A 22846-nucleotide genomic window follows, 5' to 3' on the forward strand; every position below is an offset into this window, starting at 1 on the left:
AGTTCCAAGTGACACTGGAAAGTACACATTTTAGTAAACCAACAAGAGACTAATGAACCAGTGAAAGCACACAGAACTGCTTCACTCTTTCTCAGTTTGCTTCTCTTTTACTGCCATTTAGTTAATGAACAAACACGCATACAAAAAGACTTTCTGAATGATAAACAAGTTACCTTTGCAATTTATAATCTTTGAATGCAGATACAGCTCCCACTGCCATCAGTAAGTTCTGGTTGAGAAACAAGTATAGCTGTTTGACGTTCAGCTGTTCCAACAGTGTGATTACAGAGTACCAGAATTCCCACTATTCTAAGCAAACCCCATTGCTGTGTACCTGAAGTGCATCAGATTTACCTGAGGGGTCTCAGAGACTTTATCAAACATCAATTACAACAGGTCTCTGTCAGCTGTTCCCCTGGTACAACTCTGAACTCACACATTCTCATTACAGAATCACCACAGCTTCATCTGGCACGTGAGCTGACAGCAGGCACAGAACTGTTGCACCCCACAGCACTATGCAGCCCTGCAGATGTGTTTTGTTATCCAGAGTGACTGCAAACCATACATACTTAGTGATAGGCCTCACTGATACGCTTCTGCCTCTGACATCACAAATTATCTACAGAGGAGATCAATAATACATTTACAGGGGAAGAATGAGGCATAAGTGCAATGACTGCTTCTAATCTTTCAACAAAACAGTGGCAGAGTTCTAAATCCAATAATGTGTGCCTTGTTACCATAGATTCACCACATATCATGTTTGTAGAACAAGCAGCAATTTAGTCCTGCCTTCCCTCATGACTAAGACTGTAAACGTTTTTACAGCCATTCCACTGATTGTGCTCTCTCAACAATCTCCTGGAGACAATCCCAAACCAAATTGCAACTTTATCTACATAAAATAGATCACCACATGACGCTCTCTTACATGTGATTCCCTTTTCCAGATTTTCGTAATATCCACAGAGACATATCTGCTGGAGAAGGTTTGGATGAAATTTCTCAAAAGCCTTCACTTCTTTCAGTCGTGTGAATATTATATCTACATCTTCACTGGAACGTTCCAAAGGTCTGCAAGAAAACAAAGGACAACAGTTCCCAACAGCTTCATCAGAGAAACATTCCCACCTGCATGTTACAAACTCATAAATGTTGGCATTAGAAGTCACACCATAATATAAACCAATTAAAAATCATTTCACAGGTACACAATGAAACACTTACACAACATCCTACTGTCAGTTACCACCTTGAGCATGATTATTATCATTTCAGCACAGAAGCCCCCACTGAGCACCAAAGTCATGCTATAGGAATAACTATAAAAGAATATACGATGGTACAGTCTGTATCCTAATGAGCTTAGAGTGATATATAGTTTTAGGTTTGTAAGGGAACACAGATAAGTAGAGTCACAAACATGCAAGACATCTTTGAACCTGGTACCCAAAACACAGGTTTTCTACCTGGCTACAAGCATTAGGTATCACCAGTACTTCCTATATCCACCCCTCTCTTCTGCTTTTTACTGGATACAAACTAACGTGAGTGCAAAGACAATTTTAATAAGAATATGCTTTCAAACAGTTTGTCTCATAATGTTGGACAAATTAAATATACAAGCAAGAATCTTAACTCGTGATTGGTAAAGCTAATGAGTATTAACCCATCCCTAAACAAAGTAAACACACACAAATAAATGAATCCTGAAGAAAGTAAGAAGACAAGACTTCAGTGTTGAGGAAAATCTAAAAAGATTGAGAAGGTTGATGTATTGTAGTGGACTGAATAAAAGCAAACATATCTGAATTCAATAAAGTAATAGTTCAACATAAAATTTATGTCCCGTTACCTTTACCTCTCATGCTCAAAAAGTTCTTGGACTGAAAAAAAAAGGCAAAATATTTAAAACTTATCATAGGAACCCCTAAAAATGAAGGAAGGAGGGAAGGAGGATTTCAACAAAAATAAAATTGTGGAACTCCCTCCAACAAGGTAGCATGTGGACCAGCAAGTTTAGAAAACTACTACATAGTTATGAATCTGAAGTGAATTAGCTCCATACCATATACTTTAAAAGTGATTACCCAACACTATAAGTCAGCGGGTAAGCCAACTGCTAACACAGCATTAGAAGAATCTTTCATACTGGACCTAGCACGATGCACAGAAAGCATCACAGAACATTCTTAGATCATACTGGAAATCAGCTGCAGAAATCATTTATGTATAAAGGGTACCAGAAAGATAAACAACTGTCAGTGATCATTGGACCTGTCACTCACTAAATGGCTGCTAGTTAATTTAACTGCCAAAAAAACGTTTGTTTACCCAGCGGATGAGTTCTTCTAAATCAACAGAAATCAGGCAGGATCTGCACAATGAACAAAGCCTAAGTTAACATACATATGACCTTTATCATCTTCTTGTTACTCCCACAGTGTAAGCACTCCTCCCAACAGGAAATTTTAATGACTCCTTTTTGGAATCAAAGACTTCAGGAATCCAAATCTTTGTCTCATAGAAGAATCCCAAATCCTATTCACATGAAGTCTCTGACTCTCAACTTTCTTATTAAATTAAGTCTAGGAGGGATTAAATCTCTATCCTCTTTTATACTCCAACTCACCCTTTGTAGTGGGTTTTATGTGGGTTAACTGCAGATGTGCATACTAACTCTCTGGTGTATACGGTTGCTTCTACATCACCGTGATATGCTCTTACCACTTCACACCACAACCAACTAACTACAACAGCTCCTTTTTGAAATCTCTCCAGTGACTTTCACTAATACCTTTTTTTTTAAACTGTGCGCTAGCTGACAGGTACTAATAAGCATAATTCTCTTGTCAAAACCCTTTTAAGAAGATTACAAGGTGCAGCTTGCGAAGAGATTTAAAATCCATTTATACAAGATCCCTACCCAAACTACAGTAGCACTTGGAACACAAGCTCCCTTAATTTATGGACTCTTAAAAATAATAGCAACACCCAACAAGGAAAGAGAAGGAGTATTCTCAGTACATCCTCTTTTCCTAGAAAAACTCTGAGATTGTTTAGCTCACACAGTTACTCTTAGCATACTCTGTACAAGTGCATCAGCTTGTTTGCATAAAATTGAGTGTAGGATCTCAGTGTTTAGTGTTTTTCAATTGTTTGATGCAGTCAGACAGGGAAAAAGCAAACAGTATTAGCAAACTACAGGCATCAGGCTTTAAAAACTTAATCAACGTTGTTCTGTTTTTTTCCTGAAATGTGAGTGCGGGAAAGCCTTCCACTTCTGGTCCTGTCCAAAGGGCAAGATTTGGGGGGATTTAAGTCGTAGAACGTGTGGGCTTTTTTTTGAGTTGCTGAATTTAAAGAGTTGGGGATCCCTTCTGGTTCAGAGTAAGGTGAGAGCAGGGCTCACTTCCTTTGATGTGGCAAGGAATGTCTTGTGCCAGGTAGCTCAACTGCAGGAAAAGCTCCTTCTTCTGACAGAACCGCTGCATGGCCCCACCAAGGAAGGACAGGCATTCTCCCAAGTGGCTGAGCCACGCTTCTCAGGGGTTTAAACAACAGCACAGCAATGAGAAACTCCTATTTATTGAGTAAGATAAAGTGATGTGTTCCTAGTGGCTAAGTTGAGCAAGCAGCTGAGCTACAGTGTTTTGTATTTGCATCAGTTGCTTACACTTGGGAGTACAGGAAGTGGTCATTTAAAGGGGGCTCATCTGGCATGCTCTAGCCAAAAAGAAGAATCCAAACTTCCAAGTAATATGCATAGTTGCAATCTGAAAGTTGTTTCATTCCTTAAAGCATTTGTTAATTATTCATTACTGCAAGCCATTTGCTTCAGTTGCCTTTCCTCAAAATATACTGGGTTTGATACTACTGCGTGCATCTAAATTTCCAGAAGTATTTTTACTGGGAGGGCATATATCTTGATCCAGTACAATTGGAGACTAAGCTACAATTTGGAAGAGTTTTTTACTTAATGAAACGATTAAACATTCTTAGAAAAGGTACCTTCTCCTCCAGCTGTGTTTTCCAAAATAAAAAAGCAGTCAGCAGCACAACATCCAAGGAATCCTAACTGCACCCCAGAATAACAACTCATTAACGTCTCTCAAATGAGACACATGGACAAATACCTAGTATAAGATCTAGCTGTTTGGTTAAGATCATGATTAAGAATCAAAATGAACTGTCAGACAACAAAATGCATTTGAATATGATCAGAGCTCCAGGGAGATTACCTTCAATGTTTAGGAGAAAGGAATTAACTGACATTAGGTGTCCTAAACTGAGGCAGCCTCTAGTCTTTACTGGGGCCTGGAATTTTGCCTCTGTAAAAACTCCAGACTGCAGTGAAACAGTAGTTGTAGTACTCAAATTCATTTCTGTTAAGTGCTTATAATCTGTAACAATGAGACTGGTTTCAAAAAGGTAGTTTTACTTAGTGAGATAACACAATGGGAATAATAAAATACTGTCGTGTCAATTAATTGCTTCTCCACATGCCTGCAGAATTCAGGTTTGACCACATTCAAGAGAGTATCATTTAATAAAATTGTCATTATTGTCATCATCATTAAATTAACATCAATGAATCTATTTATGATGCCAAATTTTGTTTTCTAAGGACAAGCTGCCTAGCATGGAACAACATCAGTACAGGACAACATATGTTTGCTTCCTTCCTCACTAGGAGCTACCTTATTAAATTCCTGAAAACTTTGTGTGTGTGTTTTTTTTTAAAGCATGGTTTGGAAAAATATTTAGGCAGCTAATGTTGTAATATACTTCTTAGACAATAATAATAAAACCTATTAATTGGAAAACTGATGGCAGATAGAGAATTAGTCAAGCTTTAATGTCACTGTAGTCACCCTGATAGGAGGCGGTGGTATTAATCCAGAAAGGAATCACACCCCAACGCAGGGAGATGGGCTACAAAGATCAGCCTCGAGGAGGTGAATCTCCCTACTCCCACCCCATGGCACCAAGAGCCTTTGGAAAAGCTTTTGCAAAGACTACTTCAGAGCACCTAAAGTCACTCCTCTGTGATCACCATCCTGCTCACCAGAGAGCAAGCCCACTGTGCTTAGCCCCTGTGTGCTAAAAACAGTGCTGCTCTGTGACACCGATGCTATCTTGCTACTGAAGTGTTCCCCCACTGCTGATGCTGCAGAGTTTTAACAAAATCTGTGGGCATGAGAAGTTTAAAGACACATTTCAGAGAGATAGCAGGTACCACTGGAGTCTCTGCTAAAGCTTCTCTCCTGAATCTCTCTGTTCCTGAGATCTCTGCTCCAAGTTACAGAAGTATACTCTGTCACCAGTTTGGTAGAATACAAATATTTTAGGGTATGGCCATCCTTACAGTAGAAAATCTATGGTTCAGTCCAGTGAGGCCCCCACGTGCTCTCCAGGCTGCCTCACCCCATTTAAAATGAATTTTATGTAGAACAGATTGCAGAAGTGTTACACTTGTCATCACCTTCTTTGCTTTAAAAAACAGCTTCTTGTCCTTTTTCCAGACTTTTCAGCACCCTTGTGGGGCAGCTGATCCTGTATCTCCATTTCCCTTAGGCCTGTGGGCTGCAAGCCCAGAAAGCTTTAGAGGCTGCCCTAGCACCCCCCCGTTGCTAACGGGTCTGGCAACTGCAATTGAGTAGGTAGCATTCCACGGCCATAGCAAATGCCAAGCCAAAACCATGTGTGAGGAATGGAATTGATTTGGAAATGAAAACTGCACATTCAGTAACTACTGACATCAAGGACAACACATGGGTGACCCTACTTTCCCACTCCCCACCCGTACAATCTTAATGTGATCTTCCCTAAATGTGTATTAACAAGGCCCTGTGCTGACATCCCATTTCCCTGTTGCCAAAGTGAGGGGGGCATTTCCAGTGTTACAAAGCAGGGCTACAAAATGATTAGAAAATGATGAAAAGCAAGAGTATTTTGTTTCTTTTCACTACCCTAAAAGCTTTTATGCTTTGTTTAACCACTGACTGCTTTATCCATCTCCCCATTTATATTACTAATTTGCCTCTTCAAAGCACTGCATTAAAAGTCTTATCTGGCAGAAATGTTTTCACACAAGGCAAATCTTCTGTCTCCTGCCTCTTCAATACAGCATCACAGTGCACACACAAGTGACAGCATCAATACCAGTTACACATTACTATTCGGTTATGTCAATAAGGCTTCTCTAAAGGATATTTTGCCCCTGATTTATTTGGTTGTCAAGATTTCAGGCATGTATTTTATAAAGATAAAACAATTTTCTTGACAATGTCTGCTTGACTCTCTGTAACAGATCATTTAAAAACAAACAAACAAACACCTGACAGAAGTGTATCTTCATAAGGTTATTTCATATTTTTAAGTGCAAACTATTCAAGGTCAAAGTTTAAACACTGATAATTGCTATAATTCTTCATATATAAGATTTGGGCAAGTATTTCTGTTCTTGTGTAGCTTATAGAGTTTTATACAATAAACTGATTTAGTGGTGTTAAGATTAAACATTTGGATGTTTACGTATGCTATGAAAGAGACAGAAATCACCAGAACTACACCCTTACGAGTTTATAATCTTTTACACATAGAAATATACATGTTAATTTACAAGAAAGGAGCAAGTTGGAATTCTTTTTTTTTTTTTAACTACAATTATCTCACAATAATTTATTACTTTATCTTCTACCGCATCTGTTTTTCAGATGTTTCTCATAATTGGTTTGACACTTGAAAAAAAACAGAAGATACCTAGTTTTACCTTCTTTGCCAAGATGTCTCTAGAATTTTAATGTTTGTTTCTATAACATCTATTCAAAAATCAGAGCCCTGCCCCTAATGAGGGACAACACTGAGGTCCATTTACTTCTTTGATCTTTTAAACTCTTAAAAGGGCAATATTGCATTTCAGACAACAATGAACAGCCCACAAAGGATGAATAGATGCCATATATTTCTTCCACTAGCAAGGCTGTTGTAGCACAGAACACAGTATCACAGTACATAATAGACAAATAAAACTGGTTCATCTCTGGGTTAAAACCAAAGCATCTATTCAATGATGCAAAGGCAAGCTGTGAGCTGGAAGGTACCAGTAATCACTACCGTGGATCACTTGGTGAATTTTACAAGTATTTTAAACTATTTATATAAAGTATCGGAGGGCTGGACAAACAGCAATCAAGCATGCTTCATTTCTTTACATACCCATCTCTACAAATTATGCATCCTTCCAACAGGTCAGTTTTAGATCTGTATAAACAGTGGAATGGCAAACAATGTCTTTATTAAGCACTGATATTCAGAAAGATTTACTTCAAGTTAAAAATACATTGTTTGAACAATACAACTGTAATAGGAAAGAAAAAAAAATAACCTTCATATGCTTCTTAAAAAGACAAAATTCTTCAAGTGAAAAAAAATTTTTGCAAAGAATTTTTCACCTTTTATTTCTACAAATTTTTACATATGTGCAAACTTTGCAACCAAAGTGTGACTAAACTTCCTCCAACTTCCATAGCTCAGGACAGTTAACAACATTTCATTTGATACAAGTAGAGACGGATTAAATTACATTAACCAGCACTGCAGCTTCATAATAGACATTAAAAGCACTTTAGTATGAAGACAGACTCTGGAATGCATTGCAAATGAAATTTATAATTGAGCAATATGCACAAGTTAGGATATACTTTGATTCAAACTCTGTCCACTGCCATCCACAAATACACTATGCTAAAGGCACCTTTATTCATTTAAGGTCTACATTGTTGCAGCTAATGAAGATTCAAAACTTAGAACAACTATGAAATAGCGTTTATAGATTTACATTGACATGCATACATTTTGACAGCCACTGAATGCAAAGATCAAGTAGAATGCCATTTCAGGAGACATTAATTGAGGATACTTACAAAGCAGCAGAAATAGTAAGAGTTGTGATCGTGCCAAATATAGCGCAGAAAATACTAACAGGTGTAAGAAGTGCTATAGGAATGACAATGCACACAAAAACAGATTTCACAATGGATAAGAAAACTACTTGTATTTGATAAATATCTGGTGGTCACCTGACTTTGAAGACACAAATTCAATCAGCTGGTTTGCTGGGTTTTTATTCTGCTGCTGGAATATGAGCTTTTGTTACAGAAGAAATTTAACCTGTAAAATAATTCTTTATGAAACTAGTAAAAACATCAAAAACAGCCCATTTGTGGATATTTTTATCAACCCTCCAACTTCTACCAATGCAAAAAAAGAGAGGTTTTCCATGAACACTGACTATTTCCACTGAAATCTACATTTCCAGGCTCTGCATTAGAAGTTTAGAAGTCATTAATTTTTTTCTCCTCCACAAGTATAGGAATCTTCATGAAACTACAGGCTTTTTCCATTTAGGTCACATCCAGCCTTCACATAGCCCTGGCAATGTAAACACAACAGGCAGGACTACATAAAAAATCCTAGTGGTTGTAGACAAAAATTGGGCCTTCAACTCAAAGAACAAAAAAAGGAAAGCAAGGCTAAATAACATGCAACTTAAATGATGTTGCACAATGTTTTGCTCAGAATACAGGATTTTAGAGATAAAATCTTAACAACATGCCAGAAATAATTCAGGCAATGACAGTCTAGATCGTTTTCTAGCTTTGGTCTGATAATAGGCAAAACCCACAGTTTCAAGAGTGCCACAACAATCATGTGGCCACTTCACAAGGATACCAACTAAACTTGAATACATCATGTTCCAAATGGCATACTCACATACCAGTGATAAGCCACGACAATGTTTATACATGTTAATGTTAGGGCAATCATTTTTTCTTTCTCTTAATACGTCCATAGAACAAGTGCATAACTTCCTGTAACCAAACCTAACAAATACAAGCTGATACTAGAGATGCTTAAGCCTCTGACGGCAGAGAATAAAACACTCTGAATTTGCTCAAAATAAAATTCCTGCTCTCACTGTGAGTTATCTTGAATTCATATATTCAATAAAATGCAGAGAGCGACAAGCTTATGGCAGACTGTATTAACAATCACTCTGGTCTCTCTGAGGAGAAGTAGAAAGAAAAAGGGCTTTTTTATTATTCATCAAAGGCTGCACCTTTGCACTGGACTAGAAAATGAGTTGCATGATGCGGAATGATAAATTTGTTATTATTCATCACACTCAGAAGATTGCACCTTTCTTTGCATGAGCGCTAGAAAGCACTTAGACTATGCCTGTCCTGCTCTGTCTCTGAGTTTCTACATCCCGGTACTTGCTACTGAAACATCCCCACGCAGACTTGATCTAAGCACGCAGAGGCATGCTTGCATACAGAATACATACTACATACAGAAAGGAAATGCCAAGTACACAGGCCAACAGGAGCTGCAGTGTACATCCATGATTTTGTTCAGATCCAAACTAAGTAAATATTGATTGTGTTATTTCTATGGATTTGTTATAAATAAAAAGCAAGGTTCAAATTTTAAATTATATAGCAATCAGTGTATTTTTATCAATCTTATAAGAACGTATTTTAAAAGTAAATAAAAGTGCTGTAAAGAAATTCTAAAATATTCACAGTATTGTCTTAATATAAGTCTACATCCCACTATCTTTGAGACATTACAAGCTGTACAAAATAAAAACCTGAGCAAAATAATTTTCCTTATTTCTTTTACATTTTTTTCAGAATACCAGCTCTTTTTTCTTGCCTATCTGTGCACTTACAAGAAACCTATTGATTGCTAAGCATATAAGAATAACTTAATCTCAAAGATATGTTACAATGAACTACTAGACAAACCCTGATTCAAATCTGTTGTGACTTAGGTTCAGTGTGAACTTACACTCAAATCTATGGGAGCTTGGTTTAAGGTACAGATCTGAGATATTAGCCTGTATGTTATTTTGGTTTTGTTAGAGGTAAATAATGTAAGTCTAAGGTCTACCAGGATGACAAGGATATAAAAGCTCAGTATGTACAATACGGCCTTGAATCACCCATTCATATTTAAATAATTTATAAACAGCTGAGCAAGGATCGTAACATTCATAGCACAACAGGCTACCCAGGTTACATGCTTTGCTCTGTGATCTGCTCCTCCAGTCTGCTAAGACACTGAAGGTTATGTCTAACACAGAGGGAAACAGCTGTGAAATCCTGGGATCCCTGACTGTTGTGAATACTGTTCATCATTTAGAAGTTTGTATTTGAATCCAATTAAAATACTTAGTTGAATTCAAAACTGTGATCAGACTTAGAGAAATAATAGCTATGTAAAAAATACTTTATCCACCATACAGTAATTATATGAAAACATTGAAATTTCCTGGTTAGACAGTCTTCTGTGTCAAAGAAACCATTAGAGTAGGTTAGACATTGTTCCTAAGCTAAATTTGCTCACATTTGCACAAATCAACAACCTTCTTTTAATTGTGTGCAGATTGGACATACAGAAAATGCTAAAACAGTAGGCATGCTTCTGCTCCCTAAAAAATCAGTGGTAAGGCAACTATTAAAGATAAAAGGACTGGTTTCCTTAAGTATTATTTCTATCTCCAGGGACAAGCAGGATGCACAGTCACTCACTATTGATCATCTCTCTCCCCTGCAAAAATAAAGCATTCTTGACAGAACACAATTTTCTGACCTTTTCTGTTCTTGCATTTACATACCTTTTCACTTGTGACTTTACGCCTTCCTCTGTATTTTATTTTTGAGTGCTGATGTTTGGTATTCGTGGTTAATAACCACATATGAAAGTCGCATGGTTGAAGCCCTAGTGTACTTAGCCAACAGTACCCTACACAGTAATAACATTTCTCCTAAAATGTTTTGGTGGTTCTTGATTTGTTATATACACGCTCTCGTTTTAGATAACAGTCCCAGTTTAATAAGTGACTTCAGGAGAAACATGAAGAACATATACAAAATACATCATTACTGTACATGAAACATATTGTATACAAAATACTGAAATACATACTGAAATATTCCTAAAAATATATATAATGTATACTATATATATAATACTTTATAACTGTATATATGTTGTATATACAATATAATAATGAAATACTCCTAAAATTGTAAAGCATATCAGTTTTAGAGCTTCCTTCCCATAAATTCATTAACTAAAATACATTGAAACTATCCTAACTATTCAATAAAAACACAGGGTTTGTTAAAGAGAATTGACTCATTGAATGATCTTGTCTTTACAGAATCCACACCTAGTTTAGACATATTGTAGGATTTTTAAAAGGCTTTAAACACTAAACATAGAAATCACGTAACTCAAATGAGTAAGTTGACAGACCATCAGTAGAAAAGAAATACACCCTAGAAGTAAAAAGGTATAAATTAATTTAAAATGCTTTATCTAACAGTGCTTAGACATCTATAGCACTTTTCCAACACAGTTTTAACAGTACTTTTTAAATGGAAAAACAGAACAAAATGTCCAAGTGTATTTCTTATAATTACAAAACAAAGCACAGAAGAGACTAGGAAATATCCTGCAATCTCTCCTGTCCTACGTTTCTCCCACATCCAGATTGCCTTCTGGAAAAGAAGGATAATAATAAATAATCCTTCAGGGCAACCAGAACTGATTCTTTCCACTCAGCAAGCAGGTGCTACGAGCATATACCAACTAACAGAAACTGACAAAAAAGTTTCATCTGAACAGCTCAAATGAAATTCCCATTCCAACAATGGCCAATATATTAACTATGTGTTTATATAAACATTTAGGATCACTATCATCACATGGCAGATAGATTCCTAAGCAAAATGCCACATTTGTGTTTACAAATAATATCATTCACAAAGCAAGGCTACGCATCCCATTAAGCATGTGTCCCTGAATTTTATTTTACAGTTTGGATGTCTCAATATATTGCATCAAAGCAACCTGAGAAATGGTGGGACTACCTATTTAAAAGTTCTATTTAAAAGATCATACTCTGCTTCTTCACACCTGCCTGTCAGTTTGCAGAATGGAGAACCAGGCCCTCTGCTTCTTCATTTATTTATTTATTTATTTATTTATTTTTATGGCTAGTTCTGTTTGTATTCCTATTTACAGTACTTTCAACATTTATACACATTATTCCAGCTCTAAAAGGTCAGTTTTTTAATGCTAAGTGTTACAGAAGGGGATCAGGGAGGATGACTGGCAGCGTTTGTGGTAGGTGTCTAGACCAAAAGTTTCATTAGCTCCTTACAGCTTGCAGCTTGGACTATGAAGGAAAACACACTTGGCGGTGCAGTCCTGAGAACACCAGGAGGTTACCTGGAAAGGGCAGAAGTGATGAGAGGAGGAAGTTTCGTTCTGTGCATACAGAGGGATGTCGGTAGCTGGGCACCAGGTGCCAGAAGCCGGCTGACTATGCTCAGCACACTGTACACCTTTGCGTAAGTCACTTCTCTCCTAGGGCTTTGTTCGAACCGTGTAGTGGCTATGGTCTACATTTTTCTTAAACATGTTCCTAGGCACTAGTAGACACTGAGTGTTCAGAAATCAAACAGCTTCACTTCTGAACTCATCCATTATGCGTTAATGGTAGTACCATGGCAAACCACCCACCATCTACCTAGATGTGGCGAGACTCACTTTATTCCCCTACACCTACGGAACACACTACGAAGGATTTATTTAAAATAAATAAACGGACACATCGCCGGTATTTTTAAAGCGCACACACCTCCTCTGGGCACACGCTCCCGCCCTCGCAGCGCTGCCACCCGCCTGCACCTGCCCCGCGGGGCGGTCGCCCCTGAGGGAGCCCTCGGCCGCCTCCTCGCGGCAGACATTTTCTGCCCCCCCTCTCGGCCAACGGCCCCGCACCTGCCCGCGCCGCGGGGCGCTCTGCGGCCGGCCCTGCCCGCCCGATCCTGAGGCGATTGCGGGAGGCGGGGGGGCTGCCGGGCGAGGCGCTGAGGCGGCGAAGGGCCGTGAGGAGACGAAGGGCTGTGAGGTGAGGGGCTGTGAGGTGAGGGGCTGTGAGGTGAGGGGCTGTGAGGTGAGGGGCAGCGAGGGGAGGCGCGGGGCGGGGGGCACCCTGCGGCGGGCAGCGGGTCCGCCATGGCGGGCACGGCGGGTCCCCGCCCGGTATCCCCGGGCCCGCGGCTCCCGGTCTCCGCTCCGCTCCTCCTCCACGTGCGGCGTTTTCCAGGCAGCGGTGCGGAGCAGCTGCCCCAGGGGGCGTCCCCAGCCCCGCATCCTGCCTCCCCCGGCCCCGGCCCGGCTGCCCGCGGGCGCTGCGCTCCCCACCTGCACGCTCCTTATGTAAGGCGGCACCCGATGGGGGAGCCGGGGGGGGACCAGCGCACACGCACACGCACACACACACACACACACACACACACACACACACACACACATACACACACCCGTGCACGCAGGGGGCAGCCCCCCCGCCCGCAGCATCCCTCCGCCGCCTGTGACCGCGCCGATACCTTTTATCCAGGCAAGCGATCCACTCGCCGGAGGAGGCGGAATGGGAGGTGTGCGCGGCCACCATGTTGGACAGGGAGCGGGTCGCCGCGCACCCGGCTGGCAGCGGCAGCGGCGGCGGCGGCGGCGGCTCCCCCCGCCCGCCCGGCGGTCGCTCGGTCCGTCCTCCCTCCCTTCCCTCCCTCCTTCCCTCCTTCCTTCCCTCCCTCCGCCTCGATGGGCTCGCCCAGGGCCCCGCCGCCGCCTCAGGGCAGCCCGGGGGAGCTGCGCCCTCCGGCGCGGGGGCGGCCGCCGTGCCCTCGCCCCCTCCTCAGAGCCCGGCTTGCCGGTCCCTACCCTTGCCTCACCAGAGGCGTCCTTGACGGGGCTGGGAGGGGGAACACGAGCCGGTTGTCGAAAACCAGCAGCTCAGGGTTATTGCACCTGCTCTGCACACTTTGCTGTTTCCGTCCTTCCCTCAGCATAAGCCCACACGAGCTGGAAGGAAGGGACAGTCCACATTACAGCCCACGTTTTTTAATGAAGCATTCCTCCAGCCTGCAGTCCACATCCTGTCGTTTCGCGTGAAATAAGGTCCTAAAGGCTCTGGTTTATCGTAGGTGGAAAATGAGCCCGGGCAGTACAGCCTGTGAATGAGATTTAACAGCTGAGGATCCCAGCACAGGGCAGGAGAAAGGTGAGTGAGGTGCAGCGAGCACTGCACCCTTCTGTTGTGTCACTGCGGCCCCTGGAAGCAGGTATTTTAAGGATGCTAATGCATATGTGATCTAAAAAGTGATGAGCAGAGGAAGGAATGCAGAGCAGCAGGTCTCCCTGGCTGCCAGGTTTTGCAAAGCTCTGTGTGAAATATTTTCTACAAAGTATTTCAGGATCTAGATTGTATCTTCCCAAGTAATTTGTGTATAACCATAAGCTTCAGCTGACAGTCAACACAACCTGTCTTGAGTAGCGCTGAAGAAGGGAAGGAAGCTAGACAAATCTCAGCAGGATGTTTTGGGTTATGTGCAGATGATAGCAAAGTAAAATTCAAACTGTGCCTTCCTTCAGGCATGTAACTCCTCTCTGCTTCACAGTGTGGACACAGATGCTGATAATATGCCAGTGCTTTCCACAGTTCTCCATAGGCTATATTCTCTGCCTTCTGTTCTGATCTGTTCTGCTGTACCAAGTGTCATTTTCTTACATACATGTGTTACTTTACATTTCACGTCTACCTTTAATGGCCTGATATCTGCCACAGCTCCTTCAGCATTTTAACAGGAATAAATGTTAACATCAGCGTACTGAACAATATGATGAAACATCTATGGAAATATATCTAAAATCCCTTGTGCTGAAAGGACATGGCTAAGAAATTGGCAGAGCAGATAGAATACCACAAAAGCCAATTCTTTCATTTTGCCTTAAAAAAATTAAAGTACATGCCAGAGGAATAGAGGAGGCTGCCAGTCACTGAGATCAAAGCTGCAGCTCTTCCTTCGCTATAGTCCTAGGGGAAAAAATGATAAATTCTTGCATCTGAGCAATCAGTCTACTTGAGAAAAATTGATGCTTTCGTTCTTCAATATGTGAATCTTTGGGAACCACCAGAACAAGAGCTTCAAATGTTAAAAACTCTAAATTCCCAAATTAATGATTTATAACATAGTGTGTACATTACAGGTTAATCAATAAAGCTCACTAGGTTTGTACTTCCGTTATAAAAAATTCATTATATTATTCCACATAATTACAGTTTTCCTTCCAAAGCAATCACACAAGGCAGCCCTTACTGCCCTTTTTCCCCTCAACCCAGCTTGAGCTGCAGTAGATGCTCTTTTCTCTTAACTGGCGTCAGGCCTGTGAAGGAGCCCAGAAATCACTCCTAGCTAAAGGCCTTCTATCTTTTCTCATGGACTGTTTCACTGACACAAACAGCATTACACATACCAGTACCAGCAGTTGTGTGCATAGCAACAGCTTAGCTCAGTCAGCAAGCCCACGGATTCTGTGACTGTTTAGTGTTCCCTCAAGCCACCTCTGTCAAGTCCTTTCACGTCTGCATAATGTTTAATGACCCAACCACTAGAGGACAGGCTAGACCTCCATAAAAAGTAGCAAGCAGGGATATTTCCTAAGTAAACAGATGACTGGGAGAAAATAATCTGAACTTGAAAAGAAACGACCTTTGGAATATTCTCCTGGGAGGCAACGTGTAAAACCTGTGCTGGTGCTCATGAACCTACCCCTAACCTATCAGCTCTGGGACAGCCTGCTGCAGTTGCCAATGCTTTTGATTCCAAGGAATGCAGTGCCAGGAGGCATGAAAGGGATATTGCTCAAGTACCTGGCAGTGGGCAGACGCTGCTCAGATAGCTACCCTTTTGTGGAATAACTGTTCTAGAAGACTTTAATGTTTTGTGCACTGTGCAAGCTACACAGAGTCAGCAATTGCACAGAGTCAGCAATTAGAGCAGGACAGCCAAAATACACCTCTGGCACTTGGATTATGAATAATCATGTAGCTTTCTGATTAAGTCATGAGAAAAATTTAAGAAGCAGGAAATATATATCTGATTGTTTCAGGTATTACCCTGTGCTGATTGAAGGGTCTCCAAACTGCGCAGAAACATTAAGACCTTCTGACTAGTGAAACTCGACTCCAGTTCAGTGCATGTTCTCCTGCAATAAAAGGTACCAAATAAGTGGTATGCATCTCACATGACAAGTCAAATAAAATGCAGAATATCCTGTGACTCTCAGGAACTCAGACTGTAACAAGCCTAGGAAATGTACCATCTGAGAGTACTGGCCTGATGTTAATAGGGTTGAGTGCCCATTCACCTGTAAGTAAGAACATATGCTAGAAGCAAAATGCTGAAGCGCACTTCATTAACTTAAGGCACATAACTCCTATGGGTGCCTTAGTGCCCATTCTTCATGATTTTTCTAAGCTACACATTCATATGAAAAAGAGATGACCCCAAAAAATATTTGGAACCCAATATTGTTAGTGGTCAGCAATGCATTCATGCTCAGTCTCACCTGTATCTCCATGTGCCTTCTACTGTACCTCATGCAAAGTTTCAACCTGAGAAAACATGAAGGATTATGCATCATTAAAATGTCTGGTGGTACAAAAATACATTTCTCAGAAGCAGACCCTTCTTTTTCAGCATTTGTGGAACCCCACAATAATATTTCAGATTTAATTTATCCCTATGGAACTTTATAAAATCTGATTTTTGAGGCTTGATTATGCAGACAAAAATTTGGGATGGCAGCTGTTTTTGAAGCAGATTGCTGCTGGGAAATGGAAATTTGCCAGCTGAGGTATCTGAAAGATCATCTGGTCTTTTAACTATCCAGTATATAAGAGAATGATAAGACCATGCAGAAACCCTTAAGCCAGAGAAAAACAGAAATCAGACAGCTTTCAAGTTGTCCTGTGCCTTTAATACTGAGAGTCAAAAGATGTGGGGTTCAAACTTTTATTTGCATTATGACACATAAGGCATTTCATACCTTGACTATTTACTTGCTTTTGCTTGCCAATACAAATACTCATTCCTTTAATTTTTTACTCTAATATGGCCAAAGAAGAGCTCTTGCTAAAATCTTAGAGAAGAGAAATAAGTCCCTCTCAGACAGGAACCTACTATGAAAAACTTAATCTGAAATAGTAAGTGATGGTGTAAGAGCTTGAAAAAAAATGAGTAAGTATATTTATCAAGGTGTGCATTATACAGTAACAGAAGGCCAGAACTGAGGATCGAGCTCTATACACTACTAATTATATCACGAACTTTAACAAGTTTCAGGCTACTACAATAACTTAAAACTAAGAACAGTAAGATTTGACATATTTTCCATAGCAGTTTTGGATGCAATTAAATTACTGTTATGATATAGTGAGGAATTAGTGGACACAGAATCAATAGGCTGCCCATCAGCATCACACTGGCTAGCAAACTAGAGCAATTTCACTTCAGAGGAAACACACAAAACCCCCAAAACTCAATCCTCAGTTCAGGCCATCTGTGTTCAAGAGAGTACCCAGGGGAAACAGCTGGCTTCCAGCCACCAATGTACTCCCCTGATTCCAATGCCTGTTGAAGTTGCTCAGCCTCAGGACTCTTCTAATTCAGACTAACTGTACTGAATCTAATTGATAGCACAAGGCATTGGCTATAATCCTTTGTTCTTAAAATACAACTGGGAAACAGGGTAAGATAATGGCTCCAGCAGCTTTAAAATATTCAAGATTTCCTTTCTCAGGAGGAATCTCACGTTAGTTACTTAAGTTAATTTTAAGCCTGTTTTGTGTTGCTATACGGAAGCCAAGTTAATTAGCATAATCCCAGAATGGGCACATAGGTTCTACCTCAAAGCTAATGTATCACTCAGGAGTCCTGGATATAAAATTAACAATGCGACTGACAGAACCGTGTTGCAGGTTTAGAATCCAGCAGTGCCACATTCAGCATGGTTAGAGTTGTAAGACCCAAAATGTGTTATCAGCTGTACATATGCAATGCATACCGACTTCAAAGGAGCAATCAGCATAAAGAGAGAGAACTGTGAATGTGAGTTCTTTAGATATTTGTATGCTGTGAGGGCTGCAGAGGATGTGATGTATAAAACCAGAACAGACATGTATTTATAGAACTGTCCTGCAAAGTCAACAAGAAACATACTGATTCTCCTCTTCAATGCCAATCCTTCAACATACCATATAATGACAGAGCAAAAGCTTGTTTAGTATAGGTAAGGGCTTCCTTCCCAAATTAATTTCCTATACTATTCTCTGTTCTCTCTCTTTCTTTCCTCTGTCCTCCTCACCAACTGAGGACACCTCTCCAGTTTCCTTCTTCATGAATAACTTGGCACCACAAGCCTCTCCTCCTCACCCATCATTCAGGAAACCCTTCCACCATGCTTCTCACAACTCTATCATGATATTCCAGAAAAGGTCTCAGTGGGGCAGCAGCAAAACAGATACAAGTGAGATACAGATGTACCAGAAAGAAAGCATACAGTATCCTGTACAGAAGCCATAGATTGAGCACAGGTGCAACGTGGAGAAAATACAGCCGAGTTGATGTTTTTGTGAAACAGTGAAGTTCATATACTTGACTCTTTAAAACCAATTGGCAGTTTGCTGTCATCTTTAGCAGGGCCAGAACTGTTTTCTAAATTCCTGAATCCAGAAAAGGTAACCAGGCTTACAGTATGCGTACGATTTTATATATGCCTTACTTGGTATGTAAAGGATTGCTTATTCATCTGCTGTGTATAGTGCTGTATTCTGCATCATTTTACCATGCTAATTTGATATTGTCCTTCCTAATTAATGTAAAATGAAAGCATTGTTCATAGCATAGTAAGGGCCAACCCACGGAGGATTGTATTAGTTTTATGCTCCTGGAAATAAAAGTTTCTCAAATTTGTTACTGGCACAGTGCACCAGGCATGAACCTACGGACAACAGTAGTGTGAATTAAAGTAAGTTTGTGGTATAATTTCCCATTAACAGAACATGGTGCAGCGATCACCTTTTGTATTGTTACAAGTTTAGCAGCGTGTTGCACAGAGGTGCTATAAACATTTTTCTGTCTGATGACCAGTATCACAGCCTATTTTGTGGAGTGGCATTTTGAACAGATGGTCATTTGATTTGCATACCTGAAATCTGAGCCCATATCCTGAGACGAATTGCAAAAAGACGTGGAGAAACCACACAGTAAGAAATGTGATTCAAATTATTAATGTTGACATTATGGATATGCATAGGTTTCATATTTTTAGTTTAGCTACTTTATTTTGAACAGGATTTTTTCTCCATAGGATTTTTGTTGAATTCTTCCAGTCTTACAAAACTAGATGAGCAGGGGAATGAATGAGTCTGTTCTGCTTGGTACATTTCCTCAGTTTTGGCAAGACCTAGAAAGCTGGGATGGGAATACAAGGCTGAATCCCACAATCTTATTTCACAGAAACAAGAAAGCCTACTGAAATAAATAAACAAATTCTAACTTCCTCACAAGAGTATTGTAAAGATTAATTAGCTGATGAAGTACAGTGCTTTGAAGATGCAATGCTTTACATAAATGTTCCTTTAATTTATTAGTGTTTAGATCTACAGACACATCAACACGCTGGCTTTAAACAGAAATTTGTATGCACAGCTCAGGACAACATAGGGAGTTTTACGAAGATAATTACCAGGAAAATACTTTGCAGTTGCTAAAGATACGAGGCAGGATGGGACTCTGACTGCTACGTCCCTTTTCAGTAGGAGTCAGTAGAGCTCAGTGCCATGTTAGAAGCTCATGGCCTGCTACCATGCTCCTTACTCTGTGAGTACAGGGCAGACATATCAATGCTTCTCCAGGGATCCAAATCAAACTGATCAAATGGGGCTGATTCACGGAGGTGGCCAAGAGGGACTCGCTTTATGCCCAGTCATAGGCATAGGGTTCCTGAGGCCTAGACTGGCTCTCTGCATATGCACAAGGGCCTGACAGGTATGTTATTTCAATTCCCCACTGCCTGAAAGCAGACGTGACTCTACAAGCGTTCATTTATATATAATACACCAGCATGCACTTTGGAATTCCACTGTACCTTATTCATACTGCATTGTCAGCTCAAATGTCTCACTTTCTCTGGGACATACTTAACTTACCATGGATAATGGAATTAATCACCGGATTGTAATTATTCACTCATTCTTTCACCTAAGGTACAAAAACAAATGAAGTTCTTAGTGTCTCTATGTATAATTCCTTATTCTTTTATCCTCCCTAGCCAGTTTTATTGTATTTCAGCAATCACAGATTTTTGTCAAGCAGAAAGAAAAGATGTTTTTGCTTAGATGCGTGGCGAGATGATTAGCATTATGTGAAAACATTCAGTGCTTTATACTTACTTGTACAGTGCAGTATAACCTGTTATAGGTAAAAAACATAGTTTTTGCATGTGACAGAACTCCTTGGTATAGTATTTCAGTATGCCACTTCAATGCAGCTAGTCTATTCAGTACAGTACAGTAAACACGTTAATTGTTTCTGCAGAGTTTGGTTCACAGAGTTGCAGATTTTTCTGAGGGCCTGCTGGGGCCACCAACATGCACACATGAAAACAAATAATAAAATAAGGCAAATAAAACAAGAAAGACAAATTCAATCATTTACGTGGTAAACATGACACAGTATACCTCAGACTTATATAATGTTTATATTCTTCTTTTCACAGCTTTGAAAATGCACCTATATCTATATATCTACTTGCAGGCATGCATACAAATAATTCAGGCCAAATAGCCAAAGAATCAGCTGAGTTCATCGTAGGCAGCCTTAAATAATGTATTCTGGCTTAGGAACAAAAGTGAACCAATTGGTGAGTGGGAAAAGAAACTGCCATAGCTGTGGGCTGGGTCCTGACTGGTACAGACAGGTGGCACTTGGTGGTTAAAAATCAGACTGTTGAGTTGTGTAACAGGAATCCCAACTGCAGCAGCCCTGTAGTCAAATAGCAATCATGAGGTGCTGCTTCCTGTGTGTAAAAAAAAAAAAAAAAAAAAAAAAAAAAAAAAAAAAAAGGATGCATTAAAAATATATGATAATTACACAGCACTAGCATAACAACAATAAATACCTATTCCAAATAATGTTTTTTTCACATGTAAGTTATATTGGTTCTAGAGAAAAGTTACACAAATCTGAAATCTTTAAATGGACAACAAAGAGCAAATCTTTACAGAGATGTTCTGTTGTCTTCAGTGGTCTCTGATTTTCATGATGAGAGAAAGAATCCTCATTTCAGATTCTACCTTGTTCCCTGAAATAAGTAACATTCATGCTTGACATCATCTTTTAAATACTCTTGAAGAGCCCCTTTTTATAATGCTTCTTTCATAGTGGAAAGATGGGAGGAGTAGACAAACAGAAGCTAAGACAGAAAGTAAATGAGAGGCTAGCACAAAAAGAGGGTGAGAGGTAAATACCAGACTGGAAAGAAGAGAGATTGCTGGGTCAGAAGTTCATTGGCTCCAAGTGTGTACAGGGTCTGAATTTTTCAAGGACAGTAAGAGAAGAATCTCATTTACAAAATTCCATGCAGATAAAGAAAAATGAAGTTACCATTTGAGAAGTAGCAGGGGACAAAGACCAAAGACCTCTTAGACATTAAGCACCTTCTCATTGACCTAATGGCTCATCACCTGTCAAGTATCTGGAAATGTTGCTGAAAAGTGAAAGGGAAGTGACAAAATATTGCACAGTTACTGACAGCCTGTATTATTTTTCCATAACCACAACTTAACCCTGAAAAGACAGGGATTAATCCCATGTTAACATGTTCTGCCATGTCAAATTTTGCTTTCTTCTTCTGTTTCTGTTGACTAGAGCTGCATTTCCTTAGTAATTTAGGGCCTCAAACTATCAGTAGCTTGTTAGCCAACCTTTGCCAAAGCACAGTTTCTAAACAATGCAATTAAAAAGTCTGGAGAGTTTTTTATCTTTGTGCTTTTTACACGATGTAATAAATTTTCTAGGGTGAAACCAGTGTGGATGGGGATACAGATGGGGATACACTTTTTTCTTTTTTTTTTTTTCCTGTTGCAGCACAATCCCAGGAAAACTTAAAACAGCAAAGTGCTGTTTCACTTCTGTTTGTGATCTTTTCAGGGTTACTTACATAGAAGATTTTAGATTTTCAGCTAATGTTTTTCAGGGTTGAGGGATGTACACTCTACAAGCATTCACTGCCTCCTACTAATACTTCTTATTTCACTTTGGCAGAGGAACTGATTTATTCTAGGCTTTCTCCTCTCTCAAAGAGATGAGGTTATAGTATCCTTCTGTTGAGAATGTATTACACAAATTCACCAAAAATGGTTCAGTTAATATTTGCTTGCAGACAAGCCAAGGATATGTGCAAATTGTATGACTTCCATTTTTGAAGACATTTTTGGTTTTGCTTTCAATAAGCCAAGAAATACGATGTCATCTTATTATAATCTTGTAAAACATTTAAATATATGAAACTAGCATAGTGCTTCTTTCCCTCTGGGAGAGAAGACGATGAGGATAACATGCCACTGTCCAATTACAGCAATGTATGTATTGAAGTAAAAATATTTAAACAGATGTTATAAAAGACTTCATTCCATCGCACAGCAGAAGCACATCTGCTGTACTTTAAATACTTCTTATCCATGCCAAAGGAATACTATGAAGAGAAAATGCATTTTTATGTGCTTTCTTTTGAGTTTAACCTATGAGAATACGGAAAGAGCCTTTTCAGTAAGAAAAAAGGCACTGATTGTGATCACTTGACATTTTGTGTTTGCCCTACAGCTGCCATTTGTGAGTACTATGGAAATCAA

General features: G+C 39.8%; 1 protein-coding gene across 1 annotated transcript in view; it reads right to left on the minus strand.

Annotated features, from left to right (window-relative positions):
- Positions 1-13581, minus strand: part of RAPGEF4 (Rap guanine nucleotide exchange factor 4) — a 152341-nt gene extending 138760 nt beyond the window's left edge. The window contains exons 1-2 of the mRNA XM_082763226.1: positions 13479-13581; positions 935-1077 (exon numbers count right to left, since the gene is read on the minus strand). Coding sequence (XP_082619352.1) covers positions 935-1077; positions 13479-13543 — 208 coding nt within the window. The 5' untranslated portion in view covers positions 13544-13581. The remainder of the gene's footprint in view (positions 1-934; positions 1078-13478) is intronic.
- Positions 13582-22846: the final 9265 nt, after the last annotated feature.

This window comes from Aythya marila, assembly GCF_965140915.1.
Source record: "Aythya marila genome assembly, chromosome: 6".
NCBI classification, from domain to species: domain Eukaryota; kingdom Metazoa; phylum Chordata; class Aves; order Anseriformes; family Anatidae; genus Aythya; species Aythya marila.